This window comes from Gekko japonicus, unplaced genomic scaffold (assembly GCF_001447785.1).
Source record: "Gekko japonicus isolate JY-2015 unplaced genomic scaffold, Gekko_japonicus_V1.1 scaffold982, whole genome shotgun sequence".
Lineage (NCBI taxonomy): Eukaryota > Metazoa > Chordata > Lepidosauria > Squamata > Gekkonidae > Gekko > Gekko japonicus.
In genome coordinates this window covers 615,061-635,318 of record NW_015170919.1, presented here as the reverse complement: position 1 = coordinate 635,318, position 20,258 = coordinate 615,061, and the positions used below count along the sequence as shown (strand labels likewise).

Genomic DNA, 20,258 nt, shown 5'->3' with positions numbered 1-20,258 from the left:
CCCGCCCCGGGCCAGCCTGGAATTGTGCTGCATGCTCCCCGCAAGGAGAAGGTTAGCCGCTACAGATGCGCTGATTGACAGATGGATCTCCGTTACTAGGCGCGGGAGAGCATGCAAAGGGGAAAGCCTAGAGCAGCACCGATCACCGACTTCCGGAAATAAACCGGAAACTCTCGGCCGCTCTTTCCCTTTGGCGGGACTCGCTCTGGCGTCGCGAGCTCCGAAGTCGAACGGGAAGCCTTTACCTCGAGGGAGGAGGGGGACCGGAAGTGACGCCTCGCGCTTCCGCCGCGGCCCGGCCTGAGGAGGGAGGCGGGTAGGGACGATTTGCCCATGCGCCGAAGTGGCCGCTGCGGGGCTGGTGAAGCGACAAAGGAGGGAATGGGGCGACCGGAGCGGCCTGGGCAGGTGAGGGGGCGAGGAGGAGAGCCGCGGTTGGGGGGCGAAGGGGAAAAAAGGAGGCGTGGCCCGGTTTAACACCCCCCTTTCCTCTTTCTCTGCGCCGCTGAGGGGGGGGGGAAGCGGGAGGGGCGGGGGCCATACAGATGAGAGGGGCGGGGCTATGCTGATAAGGGGGCGTTCCCCCCTGCTTGGAAGGGTCTTCCGAGGGGAATTTCGATAGGATGTGGTGGGATGTGGGCGTGGCCAGGGAGGGGGCGGGGCTTAGTGACACTTTACCTTGCTGTGGGGAGCGAGTAAGCCCAGAGGAGGCTGGTGGAAAGGGGCGGGGGGTCGTCGAGTCTGCTATTATGTTATTATGTTTGTTTATTAAATGTTATTTATAATCCCCCCCAATTGAGGCTCAAGGTATTTTAATGCAGCGACCACCAAATGTGCAGTAAACGATTTATAGGGTCGCCAACCTCCAGGTGACACCTGGAGATCCCCTGCTGTTAACAGTTGTTCTCCCGAGGACCAAGATCAGTTCCCCCGGGAATGCGCCTGAACAACGTTCCAGAACCTCTTCTACAAAATTTCTTTTAAAAATATTTAAAAGTTCAGTTTGGTGCAAGTCTCCGTCTAAACTTTCCTCTGAGTGAGCGATTTGGCTCCTGCATAAATTAGTTTGCTCTTGAGAGAACAGCTTTGAAAGAACTTGTAACTGACCCAAGGTCATCCAGCAGCTGCAAGTGGAGGAGTGGGGAATCAAACCCGTTTCTCCCAGATTAGAGTCTGCCACTCTTTACCATTACACCAAACCACAACACCAAACTGCATGCCAGTGTGCTTAATTAAATAATGATAGATTAGTTTCTTGTTATTTTGTTCATAAGAGCGGCCCTGCTGGATCAGACCAAAGGCCGATCACGTCCAACATTCTGTTTGCACAGTGGCTGACCACGTCCGAGAAACCCACGAGTAGAATGACTGCAATGGCATCCTCCTGCCTGTGCTCTCCAGCAATTGATCTAAAGCGGTGTATTGCCTCTGGTCCTGGAGGGAGTAGAATCATAGATTTGGAAGGGGACTTTCCAGGGTCATCTAGTCCAACCCCCTGCACAATGCAGGACATTCACAAATTCCTTCCCCCCCCACACACACCCAGTGATCCCTGCTCCATGGCCAGAAGGTGGCAACCCCTCCCCCAAACCCTCCAGGATCTCTGGCCAAACTGGATAACCATCACGAATGGTAGCCATTCTCCAAGAATTTCTCCCTTCCCCTTGTAAAGCTTTCCAAGCTGGCGGCCACAACCACATCCCGTGGCAACAAATTCTACCAATTCAATTTCTCTGCCCTGCCTCCCCCCAGTTCTCTAGCTCCAGCGCTTTCCTTTTTTTCCAGAACTGCCCCTGTAAGGTAAGCCCCTGTCCTTGAAGTTTCCCAGGAGACTATCCAGAGGATGGGTGGGGGATAACATCCGGGTGAGTTCTAGGTGAGCATTTCCATTGTGCTTTGGTCCTAAGATCGAGCGCGAGCTCTCTTTCTTCTTTCTGGAACCACCCCGTAGAGCACACCCCTGCTTCCTTAGCATAGGGGTTGGTCAGGATTTTGTCACCCTCTTCTGATCCCCCTCCATTTTGGATCTTACCTTTGCAAGTCTAGTTTTATTTAGATATTTATTATACCCATTTTTCTCCCCAGTAGGGGCCCAAAGTGCCATGGAACATGTCCCCCCCTCTCCTCCATTTTATCCTCACAGTAACAACCGTGTGAGCCCCGTAGGACCCTACGATCAGCAAACCAACATCTCCTGGTGGACCCCAGCCCCAGGGATATCCATCTTGCCTTGTCTAGGGCCAGGGCCGCCTTGTCCTTGGCCCCTACCTGCTGGAATGAGCTCCCATATGAGATCAGGGCCCTGTGAGACCTTTTACAGTTCCGTAGGGCCTGCGAGACGGAGCTCTTCCACCAGGCTTTTAGCTGAGGCAGCGGGCATCCACACTTTATTGGGCCTCCCCTCCAGTGCTTCAGTGAGTCAGATCTGAATAACCACTTGGAACCTCAACTGCCTTATCTGTTGAGGCCCTGGTTAGAGGCTCTGTATATTTTACCTGATATATTTTAATCGGTTTTAACTGTTTTTGTATACTATGTATGATGGAACCCGCCCTGATCCTCCTATGCGGGGACGGCGGGATACAAATAGAATAAAATTAATAAATGAGGTCACTTAGGAGCGGTGGCGCAGGCAGTAAGAACGCCTGCAAGTAACATCAACGAGCAGCCATGCCGGGGAGAGCTCCTGGCCCTAGTCCCAGCTCCCTCCCACCCAGCGGTTCGAAAGCACTAGAAATGGCAAGTAGATAAATTGGGTACCTGCCCCTAGGTGGCGGGGGGCACCCTCCTCCTTGTGGGGTTGAGGCATCAGCGACAGCAGCGGAGCGAAGCAGCGGAGTGGTCGGCGAGCGGTTCCTGGCGTCCCAGTGGAGCGACGTTGGAGGCGGAGCCTGGAGAGGCGGAGGCTTGGAGACCGCGGTGACGTGCGGCGTGGCGGAGCCATTGAGGACATTAGCTGGAGCTGCGGCCAATGTGGGGCCGCGCGCCGGGGCAAGGCCTGCCGGAGGCAGCTGCCCGGAAAAAGACCTGCTCCAAGGAGGGGACACCAGAAGGACGCCGACACCCAAAGCCCGCTGGAAAAAAAAGACGCCAGATAAACAACAAGCCCTGGGTGCTGATAGGCAGACACTACCCTACACAATGTGGCCCTAGTTAGGGGAATCTGGAAACCGCTCAGAGACCTGTTAGGTTAGAGCGGTATATAAATTGAATGTAATAATAATAATAATAATAATAAGGCCAAGGGATTAGCCGGCTCTGGGTCACGCAGCAGGTTTCCGTGAGTCAGGATTCGAACCTGGGTCTCCAGATCCTAATCTGATCCTGCAACCAGTACACCATGTTCATTCAAAAGGGACTGTAATATGTAAGCCTGTAGCCCATGATCTGTACATCACAAGATGGAGGTGCGGGGATTGTGAAGTTTAGGGCTGTGTACGGTGGGCCGCATGCACACCTATATATTTCTTGATGCACGGGTAAGGGGCATGAAAGGATATAGATCTAATCTGATCTTGGGGACCCACTGTATGTGCTAGACTTATATGATACTGTTAAAGTCATCCTATGTTTTATGTTTTGTTTTTTCTTTTGGACAGGTGGGCTCATATTTGTGATCGCTGATCCATTTATCTCGAGTGCCGGATAGAGTCCAAAGAGAAATGGCATTCGTTTCGACGCAAGGGCCCACTGTGGTTGACCAGACCACGTTAATGAAAAAATATCTCCAGTTCGTGGCGGCCCTAACGGATGTCAATACGCGTAAGTCTATTTGGGGTGTTTATCTCAGTATCCGGGGGCTGGGTTACTGGCTTTGGCAATGGGAGACCCCAGTTTGTGCTGTGGATGCTTGCTGGGTGACCTTGGGCCATCCACGTGCTCTCAGCCTAACCTACCTCACAGGGCTGTTGTGAGGATATGATGGAGGAGAGAATCATAGAGTTGGAAGGGTCATCTAGTCCAACCCCCCTGCATAATGCAGGAAATTCACAAATACCTCCTGTTCCATGCCCAGAAGATGACAAAAAAACCCTCCAGTATCCCTAGCCAAATTGGCCTGGAGAAAAATTGCTTCCTGAGAAGAAGAACAATATTAAGCCTGGAGACCAGGCCTTGTGAGAAAAGGCTGAGGGACTTGGGAATGTTCAGTCTGGAGAAGAGGAGGGGGGGGGAGCGTGATTGCTCTCTTGAAGTCTTTGAAGGGCTGTGTCACTTAGAGGAGAGCAGGGAGCTCTTCCTGTGGGCAGCAGAGGACAGGAGCCGCAATCATGGGTTTAGATTAAGGGCAGGAAGGTACCGGCTGGATATTAGGAAGAACTTTTTTCCGGTTAAGAGTTGTTCAATGGTGGGGAGGTGGTGAGCTCCCCCTCCCTGGCAGTCTTTTTTTAAAAAACATTTTACTTTTATTTTGTAACAACAAATAACCAAACAAACAAAAACCAAGACAAAACAAAACTACAACACAGACATAAAATAGGAGAATCTAACCATTAAGTATCTCTTAAATTTTTCTCTCTAAACACAAATAAGTTTCTACACCTTATAATGTTGATTTAAAGTTTTGCACGTATTTCTATCAATGTTCTTATTGGCTGCGGTCACACGCAATATAATCTGGGGGGGAAGCAAGGCTGTTTGCCCCGGGCCGAAATGAAGCGCGTTTGCGCCATCATACTCCCGCACGCGCCCTGTGGTTTCCGGATGCTAGTGGACTTTTCGTGGTGGTTTTTTACTATGCTCCTGTGGTACTATGGAATGGTACACTGACAACTACAGGACGCTGGGCAGACGTTCCTGTGTGATCGCGCCGCTTTGCTCCGTGCTGCAATTGCCTGTATGCCATCGCTTACAGTTCGTATGATTGCACCCACTATGTTCTTTTTACTTTCTGCTCCGGTTGTATACACAGTTCATGCCCTCGCTGGCAGTCTTGAAGCAGCGGCTGGACAAACCCTCGTCAGGGATGCTCTCGGCTGGTCCTGCATTGAGCAGGGGGTTCGGACTCGATGGCCTGTCTGGCCCCTTCCGACTCTGTGATTCTATGATTCTAGATCACTTTGGGTCCCCGTTGAGGAGAAAGGTGCTGTGTCAATGCAGTAAATAGATAAATGTTGGAGCTAAAAAGAGCCAGAGTCCAGCAGCACCTTAAAGACCAACAACATCTGCGGCAGGGGAGGAGCCTTTGTGAGTTGCCACCAGTGTTCCCTCTAAGCTGAGTTATTGTGAGCTAACTCACAGTTTCTTAGCCTCCGGCTCACACATTTTTGCCTTAGCTCAGGAAGGACGGCTCCAGAGCAAACTAATTTATCCAGTAGCCAAATCGCTCACTCACAAAGTAGAATTTTTGCTCACAAGACTCCACAGCTTAAAGGGAGCATTGGTCGCCACTCACCGCTTCAGATCCGAAGAAGCGGGCAGCGACTCACGAATGCTCCTCTCCCGTCGCAAATTTTGTCAGTCTTCAAGGTGCCACTGGACTCTTGCCCTTTTCTGCTGCTATAGTCAGGCTGACACGCCCCCCCCCCCGGTCTTAAAATAACGTTGGGTCCTTGTCAGGCTCTGACTCAGAAATGGGGAGCCAGTCTCGGGATGCACGCTTTCGCCCCCCTGATTCCCATGTTTGTCATCTGCACCGATGCCCTGTGAGGCAGGTTAGGCTGAGGGTGTGTGACTCGGCCAGGATCGCTCAGTTTGCTTCCATGGCAGAGCGGGGATTCCCGTGTGGGCCTCCCAGATCTAGTCCAACATTCCACAGTGATGCCCAAGTGTGGTTGTCTCTGATTAGAGTCTGCAGAGTTTGTGAATCCTGATTAGGAGGAGACATAATCATTGTTGACTGTGGCTAGTGTAGGTGCGAATGTGACAAAGGCCTACAAGGGAAGGGGAGAATTCGCATCGTGGAGGCGGAGGGTGTGTACGTGCCCCAGGACGGCTTTGGTTTTCAACCCACAGTTTGCCATCAAGAGTAATATCATTGTATTATTTTAATTGTACACCGCCCTGAGTCCGTCCGGGGAGGGCGGTATATAAATCAAATCAAATTTCTGCATCACACTCCTGTAAGCCGCGTGAGCCCCCCCGTTACAAAGAAGCAAAATGATGAATACTGTTTTCTTGAACCCTATTCAAAAAACCTTGTGTGTGTGTGTGTGTGTGTGTGTGTGTGTGTGTGTGTGCATGTATAAAGATGTGTGATTGAGAATCCTGGCTTGTGTGACTGAGAAGTTGCGATTTCACAGATACTTACAGTTTTGGGGGTCGTGAGAGCCGAACTGATAAGATCTGATTGCTTCTTTGCGTCCAATCACTGTTTTTGCTTAATCGTTCCTGAACGTTTTTTACTTGTTGGGTTATTTGTTTTTGCTCTCCTTCCGTAGCGGATGAAACCAAGTTGAAGATGATGCAAGAAGTCAGTGAAAACTTTGAGGTATCGACCATTTGTCTGATCTAAGGATTGGGGTGGTTCCCGGAAGGACTGTGGCTTGGTGGCATGCGAAATGTCTCCGGTTCAGGGGGACCCTTTGAAGCCCATGGACATGGAAGGGTGTAACTAGGATGACTGGCGGGGGGGGGACACACAAGGTTTATATAGTTATGCATGGGGTGGAGAGAGTTGACAAAGAGAACTTTTTCTTCCTTCCCCAAATACTAGAAATCAAGGGCATTCAATCAAGCTGATGGGCAGTAGGCTCAGAGCAGACAAAAGGAAAGACTACTTTACACAGAGAGTGATTGAAATGTGGAAATCACTGCTAGAGGATGTAGTGAGGGCCACAGGAAAAAAACAGCTTTAGAAGGGGATGAGATAGATTCATGGAGGATAAGTATCAATGCCTACTAGCCATAATGGCTGAGGGAAACCTCCACGTTTAGAGGCACTAATCCTCTGAGTCCCAGAGCCAGGAGGCAACAGCAGGGGAAGGCCTCGGCCTCTAAGGACTGGTTGACTGCCCAGAGAAACTGGTTGGCCGCTGTGTGAGACGGGATGCTGGACTGGATGGACCACTGGTCTGATCCAGCTCATCTGATGTTCTGATCAAGGGAAGGCCTTGGCCTCTCTGCCCTGTGGTTGGCCCTCTGGATGAATTGGTTGGCCCCTGTGTGAGACGGGATGCTGGTCTAGATGGACCCTCATTGCTCTGATCCAGCAGGGCTCTTCTGATGTTCTTATGATGACATCCCTTGATGCTGGAGCCCTTCTGCTTATTTTATCTCACTTTAATGCAGTTTCTTCTCATGTTTTCCCCTTTTTGTAAGCTGACGGAGCCCTTTTAAAAGGAAAATAGTTGGGAGAGAAATTTTTCATATCATTCTGCAGGATGAAAGCGTTTCTTTACTTAAAAGCCTTTTCTTTCCAGTTTGGTGTAGTGGTTAAGTGTGCGGACTCTAATCCGGGTTTGATTCCCCACTCCTCCACTTGCAGCTGCTGGATGATCTTGGGCAAGTCATAGTTCTTTCAGAGCTGTTCTCTCAAAGACAGTTCTGGAAAGAGCTCACTCAGCCCCACCTACCTCACAGGCAGTGTTCCCTCTAAGCTGAGTTGGTGTGAGCTAGCTCACAGTTTTTTAGCCTCCAGCTCACAGATTTTTGCCTTCGCTCAGGAAGGAGGGTTCCAGAGCAAACTAATGGATGCAGCAGCCAAATCACTTGCTCAGAACTTTAATGCCAGTGGCTCACAAAGTAGAAGTTTTGCTCACAAGACTCGACAGCTTAGAGGGAACATTGCTCACAGGGTGTCTGTTGTGGGTAGGGGAAGGGAAAGGAGTTTGTAAACCGCTCTGACTCTGAGTGAAGGGCAGGGTATAAATCGAATCTCTTCTCTTCTTCTTTCTAGAATGTGACATCGTCCCCTCAGTATTCCACGTTCCTGGAACACATCATCCCTCGGTTTCTTACTTTCCTTCAGGACGGAGAAGTTCAGTTTCTACAGGAAAAACCAGCACAGGTACATGGTTAAATCTTGCAAATTATACATGTGCGTTTAGGTCTGTTACAGTCTTCAAAGTAACATAGCAGTATGGATGTGTGGTATGGATGTGTGCGATGCAAAGCATGAAGAAGATGGTTAGCCTGCGTGGTGTAGTGGTCAGAGCGTGCAATCTTCAGCATAGTTACGGTTGTCCAAGTCCATTGTAAGTTAGTGTGCCCACAGCGTCGTACCTCTTTGTAAGACTGCAGTGTCAGAAACTTTGGCAGCAGCTAGAGATTGACGGTAGAAGCAGAAAAAACCAAGAAGGGATCACAGGTATAGGAAATGCAGAAACACACAAACACTGTGATATAGATGGCAACACATGTTAAGTAAGAATCTCCCTTATAAATAAAAGTAATGAAGGTGTCAGCCTCTTGCTACAGGTCAATGTTCTGTTTAAGAGCAACCCAATCTTTAATTTCTTCTTTATATTTTTCAAATAATTCTGAAAAATAACCCATGGTATTTAAATGAATAAGCAACATGAAGCTGAATGGAATATTATACAAACTTTTCATATTAATTTATAATTTGAATTATTCAATTTTTAATTTTTTTAAAACTTACTTCTGGCTCCATGTTCAAGTGTTTATAGAGGAGCATTTTGCCAGCCAATTTAAAATTGAAGGTTTCTAGGCGGGGAGAGAAGAGGACTGGTTGCTACTACTGTACTATATATACAGTGTTCATGGAGAGCTCTTGATAAACCAGCATAGTACAGGAGGCTTTTGCACCTATTGAAAGAAGACAAGACTGGCTTGCTCCTTTATAAACAGACCATTGACCTGTAGCAAGAGGCTGATACCTTCATTACTATAGGATTACTCCTGAGGAAGATTGGGACGAAATGAGTTTATATCCGGACTAGGAAAAAGGCCCGTTGTGGAAATAAATACAACGGCCTCTAGAAAGAGGCTCTGGGCGGGTGCCCCGGCCTTGGACACTCAGTGTTAATTTGCTGTGACGACCTCAGCAGGGTATAATGACACTGAGTCCACCATTTTCTCCAGAGGAACTGATCTCTGCTACCTAAAGAAGAGTTGTAATTTTGAGTGATCTCCACCCTCACCTGGAGATTGGCAATGATGGTTCCCCAGAAGGGAATAGTTGGTTTGGAGGGTGGAGTCTATCGCTTTGTACCTGTCTGAGGTCCCACGCCTCCTGAAACTTCACCCTCTCCAGGCTCCATCCCTCACATCTCCAGGAATTTCCCACCTGGAGTTGGCAACCCTATCTCCTTCCCAGCCAATCATCAACCTACCTTTATTTCCCCCTCACTCTTCAGCTTTCCACCCCCCACACACCTGCAGCCTCTCCCGTGCTCTGAAGCCCTGACTGCTACGGCACATTGGCTGTCATACGGGGGCCACCTCAGCAGCATATAAGGATACAGAGCCCACCATTTTCTCCAGGGGAACTGATCTCTGCCATCTGGAAAGCAGTTGTAATTCTGAGTGATCTCCAGCCCTCATCTGGAGATTGGACACATTTTACCTCAGAACAGCAAACTGTTTAGAATGTTAGAGGCAAAAGCCAATCAAGTCGCATATGCAAACGACCTCTGTGTTCCGAGGCAAAGGCCAATGAGGCTGTATATGCAAATAACCTCTGTGTTCTGACTGGCTATGGGGGGGAGAGGAACAGCAAAATGTTTAGAATGTTGGAGGCAGGACTCAGGCAAGCAGCCAGTGGATAGGGAGACCCTCTGAATGACAGGTCAGAGAGCGAACTGATTTTGGAGCGTGTGGAATGTTGTAGAGAAGTGCCACCACCATTCGGCTTTTATTTATAAGGGAGATGCTCATTGAGAATGATGGACCTCTACTATTGCCAGGTTTTACAATATAATATGATTTTTACTTAACAGAGATTGATAGTAGGGCAGCTTCCTAGATGTAGTTGGTGCTCCATTTTAAGCCATCCCTTCTGGCTGCTGGTGGCTTCTGATTCCTGGGCCTTGGGATGTCCCGGCCCTGTAATGAGGGGGGTTGTTATTACCATATGGCAGTGTGTGTAGTATAGCCAGGAGATGCTAAAATTATCTGGCAGACAGAAGTTCTAGCTCTTTTAGCCTTATGCACCACTAGGTGGCGAGCTAGACTTTTTTGAGGCAGGAACTGTTTCAGAGGTGGTTTGCTGTTGCCTGGCTCTACCTCATGACCCTGGTATTCCTTGGAGATCGCCCATCCAAATACTAGCAAAGGTCAACCCTGCTTAGCTTCCAAGATCTGATGGGGTTGGGGTAGTCTGGGCCATCTAGGTCAGGACCAGTGTTCCCTCTAAGCTGAGTTGGTTGTGAACTTGCTCACAGTTTTTTAGCCTCCGGCTCACACATTTTTATCTCCTCTCGGGAAGGATGGCTCCAGAGCAAACAAATTGATGCAGCAGCCAAATCGCTCGCTCACCACTTTAATGGCAGTAGCTCACAAACTAGAATTTTGCTCACAAGACTTGACAGTTTAGAGGGAGCATTGGTCAGGACCAATGCTCCCTCTAAGCTGTGGAGTCTTGTGAGCAAAAATTCTACTTTGTGAGCTACTGGCATTCAAGTGGTGAGCGAGCGATTTGGCTACTGCATCAATTAGTTTGCTTCCTGAGCTAAGACAAAAATCTGTGAGCTGGAGGCTAAAAAGTGTGAGGTCTTACTAACCCAGCTTAGAGGGAACACTGTTCAGGACACATATATGTTAACATCTATTAATTGTTCCTTTTCTTGTAACTGAAGGAATATAAATGTCAGAAGCAAAAAGCGAAAGATAAGGCATGATTTTCTAGACATTTTGCTCACAATAGTTTGAAAACTGGAAGGACCACTAATTGTTGCATGTATTGGCATTTTGACTGAGCGTTAATAAATGGATCTCACCAGGGAATGGTTGTACAATTTTACATGCTTGTACCTATACCTATAATTTTGTTGTCTCAAAACAATATTTTTTGTCTCCCTAGCAACTGAGGAAACTTGTTCTGGAAATAATCCACCGAATACCAACAAATGAACACCTTCGTCCACACACCAAAAATATTCTCTCTGTGATGTTCAGATTTCTAGAGGTATCGTACCTTAAGACACTAAATATTTGCAGTTTTTTTTTGGAGGGGGGGGATAGATTTCCCTGTATTTCCAGCTTCTTTGCTGGAAAGATAACTGGAAGGGCAGGGAAACTGATTTAAGCATCATTGTGATGTATTGATACTCTCGGCTGCGATCATACGCACAATTAGACCTGACATAGGTGAGTATGCCGAGTGGATTTAAACGGCGCAATCAGACAACAACATCTGGGAAGTGCCCCGCAGCTGTCGGCAACCCGTTCTGCTCTGCTGCAGAAGCGGAGTTAAAAGACACCGGGGAAAACGCAGTAGTGAACGGGGTGTGATGGGTCATGGATGGACTTTCCCGTGTCTGATCTCTCCAGCACGCTCTCATGGCGTAAGGATGGTTTGATCAGGCCATCCCGACCACGTGCCATTGTTCCCCCCCCCTTGCATTATGCGCATCATTGCAAACTCCATAGGGAGCCCTCAGTGTGGAGGTGTGATTCATCGATCCTCAGTTAAGCACATGGAGGGGAAAGGCACCAAAGAAAGACCCGCAGTTGCGTCTGATGATGCACTGACGGACTGCGCCCGCAGCTTCAAAGGGAGGTGTGATTGTGCAACTGTGGGTCAAATTCCTCCCGAAGAAATAGTCTTGCTTCTCCTTGTCCCCCCCCCCCCCCCCCGTTTTTCCTGGCATGTGTGACGGCAACCTCATGCACTTATTTTTTGTATGTATGTATAACAGAAGAACTGATCCGACTAAGGGTGAAGTCTACAATCATAGCAATACTGGCCAAATAGTTACAGTCCTAGAGATGGAAGGGTTTCAGAGGTCACCTGGTCCAGCTGGCTCTCCAGCCTCTGGTTGAAGATCCCCTGTCCCCTGTTCCCCTGTGGAAATAGTTTCAGGTGCACAGGTGTGTTGGTCTGCAGTAGCAGTGCTGGATCCAGCAGCACCTTAGAAGCCAACTCGATTTTCGGGAGAAGAGCTTTTGAGAGTTCCTAAGCTTTTGGTCTCTAATGTGCTGCTAGGGGCCATGGTGGCTCAGAGGTTAAGATGCTGAACTGCAGACCGGAATGTCGGTAGCTCAGCAGTTCGAGACCCTAGTGCCACATGACGGCGTGAGCTCCCGTCTCTGGCCCCAGCTCCTGACAACCTAGCAGTTCAAAAGCAAGAAATTCAAAGTAGATACATAGGTATCACTTCGGTGGGAAGGTAACAGCGTTCCGTTCGCCTTGGTGTCTAGTCATGCCGGTGTCAAATACCTTAGCAAGGTCACACCACACACACTCAGGCTTCTTGAGAAGATAAGTGGTTTTATTGGTAGTCCATAACTAAAGAACGAATAGACAGCTTGTGTCAAGAATGACCTGTAGTATAATGGCCCCTGACTTATAGTAAATTCGAACTACCCCCCCCCCAGTAGCAAAAGCCAATGGTTACATTTGGCACATGCAGCAAGAGCAAGCAGAAAAAACAAAGCAAGTTAGCAGTTAAGGTTCCCAGCCGTCTCATCACAGCTGGGAACGGGAAGGTCAAAGCCATGATAGCGTGCAGTTGCTGGGGAGAGAGGCGCTGGGAAAGCGGAGGAGAGAATCACCCCTCATACCAATGCCATGACAGGGCTACCTGACAGCCGGCCACGTGATCACGGAAACGTCTTCAGACAGTACTGGCTCTTCAGCTTGGAAATGGAGATGAGCACCAACCCCTAGAGTCAGATTCGACTGGCTTTCGAGAAAGGGAAACCTTTACCTTAAGGTGCTGCTAGAATCTAATCTAGTCGCACCACCTTCATATGTAATTGGTTCCGTTGTCCATTTTACCATTCACAATGTTTCTCCTGATGCTCCACATGCTGAAACCGGCCCTGTCGTTTCAGCCAATTAGATCAAGTTTTGCTTTCTGGAGCAACAGACAACCGGTCTCCTGTCCTGTTCCATGTGAAAGCCCATCAATTGTCATGATGTTAAGCGTAGCTGAAAACAAACTTTGCCTTCTAGAGGCATGAAATAATTTCTTAATTGGTGTGGGTGGTTGGGAATTTATTTTTTTGGGTTGGGTTTTTTTTGCATTGTGTGTGTATGTGTGTGTGTGCCCCCGTGCCTGGAAGTCATGGCGACCTCTGGTGACTCCTACCGGGGCGTGAAGGATGTTTAGAGAAGAGGCTTGATAGCCTGCCTCTTCCTCCTGGCCGTGGTATTCTTTGGAGGTCTCCCATCCAAATACTTGGCAGTGTCAGCACTGCTTAGCTTCCGAGATCTGAAGAGATCATTCTTGCCTGGGCTATCCAGGGCAGGGCAGGAATTCAATCCTGATCTAATAAATCTTGTGTTCTCCCCCACCTCTATTCTAGACTGAAAATGAGGAAAACGTCCTGATTTGTCTGCGGATAATTATAGAACTGCACAAACAGTTCCGGCCGCCAATCACGCAGGAGGTAAACTTTTTACCCTTAAAACCAAATAAAGTGACAATGTGAAACTACCCCATATCTTTTCAGCCCCCCCTCCGCTGCACGCTGCCATGTGTTTAGCCCTATAAATGTCATGGAAACAGTTCATACTTACCTTTTAATTCAGAGTGGTTGCTTTTTAACTCAACATGCTTTTTACGGCACTTTAACACGCACTGAACAATGCACTTTCAATCCACTTTCAGTGCACTTTGCAACTGGATTTAATTGTGTGAAATGGCAATGTCTGCCTGAAAACTCTTGCTAAAGTGCATTGGAAGTGGATTATTCAGCACGTGTGAAAATCTGTAGTCTTCCTATTTTTAAGTCTGTGTGCTTTTCAATTTGTGCATCTTGCAGTCGTGATGCATCGCATCCTTGCTAGCTGGAGTTACTTTGTTAACCATCGTAAATCGGAGGAGACGAGGCAGTGTATGAAACTATAGAACAAATAAATACTAAATACAGAGTTAGTAGTATGAAATCCCTGCTTTTTTGGTGCATTATCATTATTGTGTGTTTTCAGATGAAGTTAATGTGGGACCCTGCCACAAGTTCCCACAGGGTGGGGTGGAGGTTGGATGTTGGCCTCGAGTTTCTTGAACAGCAGCCCTCCCCCACTGCCTGAATGTTTGGAAATATAGGGTTGTGGTACAACACGGGCACCTGCTGTTGTCAGATAAAAAGTTTAAAAATCCACTGGGTTACGCTGAGGACTCTGATCTGGGAGAACTGGGTTTGATTTCCCCACTCCCCACCCTCACTTGGGTCAGTGACAAGTTCTCTCAGAGCTGTTCTCTCAATGGCAGTTCTCTCAGAGCTCTTGTCATGGAGCTACCTCACAGGGTGTCTGTTGTGGGGAGGGGAAGTGAAAGGAGTTTGTAAGCCGTTCTGAGACTCTAAGTGAAGGGCGGGGTATAAATCCAATCTTCTCTTCTTCTCTTCTTCATGTGAAATTTTTTTGGGGGAGATCTTGGATCCATCAAAGGAATACCTCAAGCGGGGGTGGCTATTCCCTTTTCTCTGCTGAAAGGCATGTGGTCCTTTGCCTCCCGTGTGTCTGACAGGCATGGCGAAACCTGCCACGGATGCAGTGCTCTCACGTTTCCGATCCTTTCCCGTTAAGCCTGAGTGTTGATAAAAGCTCAGTTACCATCTAGCTCAGAGGTCCCCAGCCTGACGCCTCGGGATGCCATGTTCCTGATCTTCTGAACCATGGGTTCATTCGCTCTGTCTGTGGCCAGCCCCTCCTTATGGCTCTTCCTCAACAAAGGGGCATTTGGGGGTCCCCAACCTGGTGCCCGGGCGCTCGACAACACCTCTCCTGGCGCCCACCAAGTGTTTTTAGAAAGTGGCTGGGGCCAGGTAGGGCCTTTGCCTACCAAGGCTTCTGATTGGCTGTGCAGGGTTTTTTTTTATGTTGCTTTGGCAGCAGCTGCCACCACAACAGAAAAATCTTCTCTGCGTGACTGAAGGTAAATTTGGGAACAGTTTTGTGGCTGGCTCCACCTCTAGTGGCAGCCATTTTGTGGCTGCGCCCGCCACGCTGTATCAGAATTCCGAAGGTGACCACAGTTTGGTGAAGTGGTTAAGTGCGCGGACTCTAATCTGGGAGAACCGGGTTTGATTCCCTACTCCTCCATTTGCACCTGGCTGGATGACCTTGGGCAAGCCGTGGTTCTGATAAGAGCTGTTCTTGAAAAAGGGCAGTTTCTGTCAAGAGCTCTCTCAGTCCCACCTCCCTCACAGGGTGTCTGTTGTGGGGAGGGGAAGGGAAAGGAGTTTGTAAGCCACTCTGAGACACCTTTGAGTAGTGAAAAGGTGGGGTCTACATCCAATCTCCTCCTCCTCCTCCTCCTCCTCCTCCTCCTCTTCGGCTTAAAAAGGCTGGGGACCCCCGATCTAGCTCGTGAGATCGCTAGGTGACATTTCTGTTTCCCTTGCCTCGGCATCGTCAGAATAGATTCAACAAACAGAATCCGTCTTCTCCCCCCCCCCCAATATTGCGAGGGGGCTCATATAGGGAGGGTTTTTTGGCCAGATCAGAGTGACACCTTTCTAAGCCCCCTCGACTTCAGCAGTCTATCGAGCAGCATAACTCTGCTTAGGATGGCATTGTAAGAAAGTGTATTTAGTCCTTAACTCCCTCCTGCCTCTTGCTGTAGAATCGATACTTCGAGAACCCACAAGTGGTGCCGGAGAACACAGTTCCAACCCCAGAAATGGTCGGCATGATCACCACCATTGTTGTGAAAGTAAATCCGGAACGGGATGATGGCGAAACGAGAACGGTACGTGCAGGGGTCATTTGGGGGGGGGGACGCCATCCCCCCGGGTGAGGTGCGGGAGGGCGGGGCCTGGAGCTCCCTGCTGGTGCCCGCTGGAGGTCGCCACCGGCTGTGGGGAGGACACACTTCCGGTGATGTCAGGGGGTGTGGCATATGCTAATGAGTTATGCTAATGAGTCCCCCTAGCTCTTTTTCTACAAAATGACCCCTGGGTACGTGTAATAATGTGTATTTGGATGGGAAGACCATTGGGAGACTGTTGTAAGGAGCTCTGAGCTTCCTAAAGCGGGGTGTGGGGGAAAGGCTTTCTGTACATAATATTGTCTGTCTGTCTTTCCTATCTTTCTCTCTGTCTCTCTGTCTCTCTCTCTCTCTTCCATCTAGGAGTTGCTTATCATCTATCTAGTACTGCTCCTACGGCTATCACCTTATGCAGAAATTAGAACCAAAAATATATTTTAAAAGACCTTAGTATCATTTATCTTATATTTGATTATCGCACGTATGAATTTTGCCACTGAGAGGGTGACACGATCGTTTGTATCCAATAGTCGCCGTGGCAGCCGGGCTCCCACATTTAGCAATACCGTATCTTTAAGTAAAGGGGTGCCTAAATTATCCCTCAACTCGTTGAATATATAGGGCCCTCCATAATCATGTTCGATGGCTTCAATTTTATCATATGAGCATCTGCATGTTCTATTAAGAGTATGATACCCTTTTATATCTGCCCTCCACATCTGCTGATGGAAGAATGTTCATTCTTGCCAGACATGTATATAATATTTATGAACCAGAATCGGCAGAATTTATGAAACAGAATCTTAATTTTCCCCGCACAGCATTCCATAATTCCCAGGGGCTCTCTCTCCTTGAAAGTGTTGGCTGAGCTGCCGATCATTGTTGTCCTGATGTATCAGGTGAGTACGGGCAGCTTGGAGCATCCTGACATCTAAGGGAGTGAGCCAGAGCAGGTCTACTCAGAAGCAAGTTCCATGTTGTCCAGTGGGGCTTACTCCTAGGAAGGAGTCCTTGGCATTGCAGCCCAAATCCCTCCTCTGTCTCCTCCAACAGAACACCACATTGTTCACCTGGGGTATTAAGTGGAGGGGAAGGTAACTTTTTAAACATTTGTGGGCTGTCCCCGGCCCAAAGGACCTCTGCTTAGCCTTGACCAGGGCCAGGGTTTTTTCTGCTCTGGAACTGGCCTGGTGGAATATTCTCCTGCTAGAGATCAGGGCCCTGTGGGACCCTATTACAGTCCCGCAGGGCCTGTAAAATTAGTTTATAGCTTTGTTTTAACTATTTATTGAGGAATGTTTTAACTCCTATTGTGGATTTGTCATTGTGATCCGCTCTGAGCCTGCTTGCGGGGAGGGCGGGAATACAAGGTGATGGAAATAAATACACTCTCATTACTTTGAACCAAGACAAATGATTTGGAGTTGTTGATGTCGGCCCTCGTTTTGTGTCTTCCAGCTTTACAAGCTGAACATTCACAGCGTGGTGGCCGAATTTGTGCCTTTGATCATGAACACGATTATTATTCAGGTGTCCACGCAAGCGAGGTAACATTCTGGAACAAAATATATTTGGGAACGCCCTGATTTACTTTTGCTGGGTGTCTTTTTTTTCGAAAAATAAATGCATTACAAATACTTCTTCTCCCAAATGCGATTAATTACTAGTGAGAAATTGGGGGTGGGTGGGTGTTTAAATCTTGTGTAATCTTTTGCAGCTAGAATGACTAGGAGCCTTTGTGTTTTGTGGCTCTTAAAGACAAACAGATGTATTGTGGCCTAAGCATTCTAATACATCTAAAGCTGCTGTGTACGTAGATTGAGTACATGTACCTGCTTCGTGTGAGTAAGCAGCCTGGTTTAAACAAGATGCTGGGTGTTCGTTGCGTATGCAATTTCACACGGGGTAAATTCTTTATCCCTCTGGCATCATGCTTAATTTCAGGTCTGTGTGTTGTCACTTGAAAGTCTTCTGTCCCCTTGTTTACATAACTTGACATGTGTGTGAAATTGACTGTGTCTAATACCTGTTGGGCCCATAACTCATTTTTCTTCCTCCCCTGACGGGAGGGCTTTTTCTGGGAATTAGATGAGTCTCGTGTTTCATGACACATGCAATAAAATAAGTCTTGCATTTCATGACACATGCAATAAGGTAAGTCTCGCGTTTCATGACACATGCAGTGTGGCAGCATCTATGAGTAAATTTATTTTAAAAAGAGAGACCATACTGTGAAATGTCGACATGGAGCCATGGCTCAGTGGTAGAGCATCTGCTTGGGGTGGAGAAGGTCCCCGGTTCAATCCCTGCCTCCACCAGTTAAAAAGGAACAGGCAGGAGGTGATATGAAAAACCTTCACCTGCGACCCTGGAGAGTTGCTTCAGTCAGAGTAGACAATACTGACCTTGATGGGCCAAAGGTCTGATTGAGCATAAGGCAGTTTCATGCACCTTCATGTTGTGCCGCTCCATTTCCAGGCAGCACAAACTTTACAACAAGGAACTGTATGCTGATTTCATCGCTGCGCAGATCAAAACGTTGTCGTTCTTGGCTTACATCATAAGGATTTATCAGGTAAGTCATGGGGGTTTTTGGCAACTGTTTTTCAAGTCAGTGTTCTGGTTGAGGCTGTGTAGCCTAAATCATCAGAGTGAGAAGAAAGGTGTAGAACTTGACTTGGGTGTATTCTGCGAATTACGGACAATGCAAACAGGGGTCCCTCTGGGAACCTGTGGGGTGCTGAGGAGGGGGAATAGAAAAGTCTTCTCTTTAAACATCAGGGAGTCACCTAGGGCTCTCTGACATGCCACGTGTGGCTTTTTTGACTATTGTTCTCAAGTGGGGCACACGTCCCATGTTTCTGGCAAACGGGCAAGGCTGTTAGGGCTTGTGGTGGGCAGGTGGTACGTGCCTTGAGATAACCACCCTCAGAGGGACTGGTGGATGCTTCAGCTGTGAGCCTCAGCTTTTAAAGTCCCTCTGGGAGATGGTTTTGTAGTGTTTGGGACTGAGGATTATTGCCCCCCCCCCCCAAGCCAGTCAGTGAAGCTGTCCTAGCTACCTTGAGGAGAAATGGGGCAACAAGGCGATAATTGTTGATGGGGAGTGCAGCTCATGTAGCCTGGGCTTTGTACAGGGGAAGGTGGTAAGTTTGGTAACTTACTGTTAGGTGGATTGTGCCCCTACCAGCTCATCATTTTGTATAAATTTTAAGTCAAATCTCTCTATTGTGTCCGTCTGTCTATCTATCATCTGTCTATCCCAAGTAACCATTGTCTGTCTGTCTGTCTGTCTGTCTATCTGTCGTCTAACCATTGTCTGTCTGTCTGTCTGTCTGTCTATCTATCTATCTGTCGTCTATCTATCTGTCGTCTATCTGTCGTCTATCATCTATCTACCCAACCAACCATTGTCTGTCTGTCCGTCCATCCATCCACTCACCCACTCCAATCTGGATTTATTTTTGTCCCTGCCAGGAGCTGGTGGCCAAGTATTCTCAGCAGATGGTGAAGGGAATGTTACAGCTGTTGTCGAACTGCCCGGCAGAAACGGCTCACCTGAGGAAGGAGCTTCTCATTGCCGCCAAGCACATTCTCACCACGGACTTAAGGAGCCGTACGTTAACGTTTACATTTCACTTTTTTAAAATAAAAAAAATAGGTACGTTGTCGGGAGAACTGGCTTAAGAAATCATGTGCCATTGGGTACATCTGGCATAAAAGTTAGCTCATTGTGAAGTTTGGGCTGCCTTCATCGTTCATGGTGAGCTCCTTGCCTTCCCTTATGACCGAGTTCTCTTGTAACTTTTCTTTTTTAAAAAAATTTCAGAGTTTATTCCATGCATGGACAAATTGTTCGACGAATCCATACTGATAGGCTTGGGATACACCGCACGGGAAACCCTGAGGTGCGTACTGAAATGGGTGGTTGGGCTGAGCCCTTTACCCAAGCGGGGCGCTGTAGGTTCGTGGGGATATGTACTGGGTGCGTTAAGAGTCTTTAATTAGGACTTCATATTCACCTTCAATTAGCTGGTTAATATATTGACTGAACAAGAAGGCAAAAGGGGCTTAGTCCTGTTCACAAGCGACAGTGAACGTACACAGAATCTGTATACTTGATCGTTCCTTGTATTTGCCTTGAGTAATTCTCATGTTAGAGTCAACACATGTACAACTGAGAGTTTGATAAAACCCCCACACTTATCCAGGTATGAGTCCCTAGGTTCCCATTGCAAAGTAAATCCGGGTTGGCTCGTTCTTATGGACAGACGAACACTTGAAGCTGCCCTTGGTCCGTCAAGGTCAGTATTGTCTACTCAGACCGGCAGCAGCTCTCCAGGGTCTCAAGGCTGAGGTCTTTCACATCTCCTCCTGCCTCTTCCTTTTTACTGGAGATGCCGGAGATGAACATAAGAACATAGGAGAAGCCAATGTTGGATCAGGCCAATGGCCCATCCAGTCCAACACTCTGTCACA

The 20,258-nt window shown here is 48.1% G+C and overlaps 1 protein-coding gene across 1 annotated transcript in view; it reads left to right on the top strand.

Moving 5' to 3' along the window:
• The first annotated feature begins 343 nt into the window (after positions 1-343).
• TRRAP (transformation/transcription domain-associated protein) overlaps positions 344-20,258 on the top strand; it is a 241,741-nt gene continuing 221,826 nt past the window's right edge. The window contains exons 1-13 of the mRNA XM_015418766.1: positions 344-408; positions 3,600-3,762; positions 6,378-6,427; positions 7,835-7,945; positions 10,922-11,026; positions 13,372-13,485; positions 13,948-13,968; positions 15,636-15,761; positions 16,601-16,678; positions 17,238-17,326; positions 18,258-18,354; positions 19,257-19,395; positions 19,609-19,687. Coding sequence (XP_015274252.1) covers positions 3,663-3,762; positions 6,378-6,427; positions 7,835-7,945; positions 10,922-11,026; positions 13,372-13,485; positions 13,948-13,968; positions 15,636-15,761; positions 16,601-16,678; positions 17,238-17,326; positions 18,258-18,354; positions 19,257-19,395; positions 19,609-19,687 — 1,109 coding nt within the window. The 5' untranslated portion in view covers positions 344-408; positions 3,600-3,662. The remainder of the gene's footprint in view (positions 409-3,599; positions 3,763-6,377; positions 6,428-7,834; positions 7,946-10,921; positions 11,027-13,371; positions 13,486-13,947; positions 13,969-15,635; positions 15,762-16,600; positions 16,679-17,237; positions 17,327-18,257; positions 18,355-19,256; positions 19,396-19,608; positions 19,688-20,258) is intronic.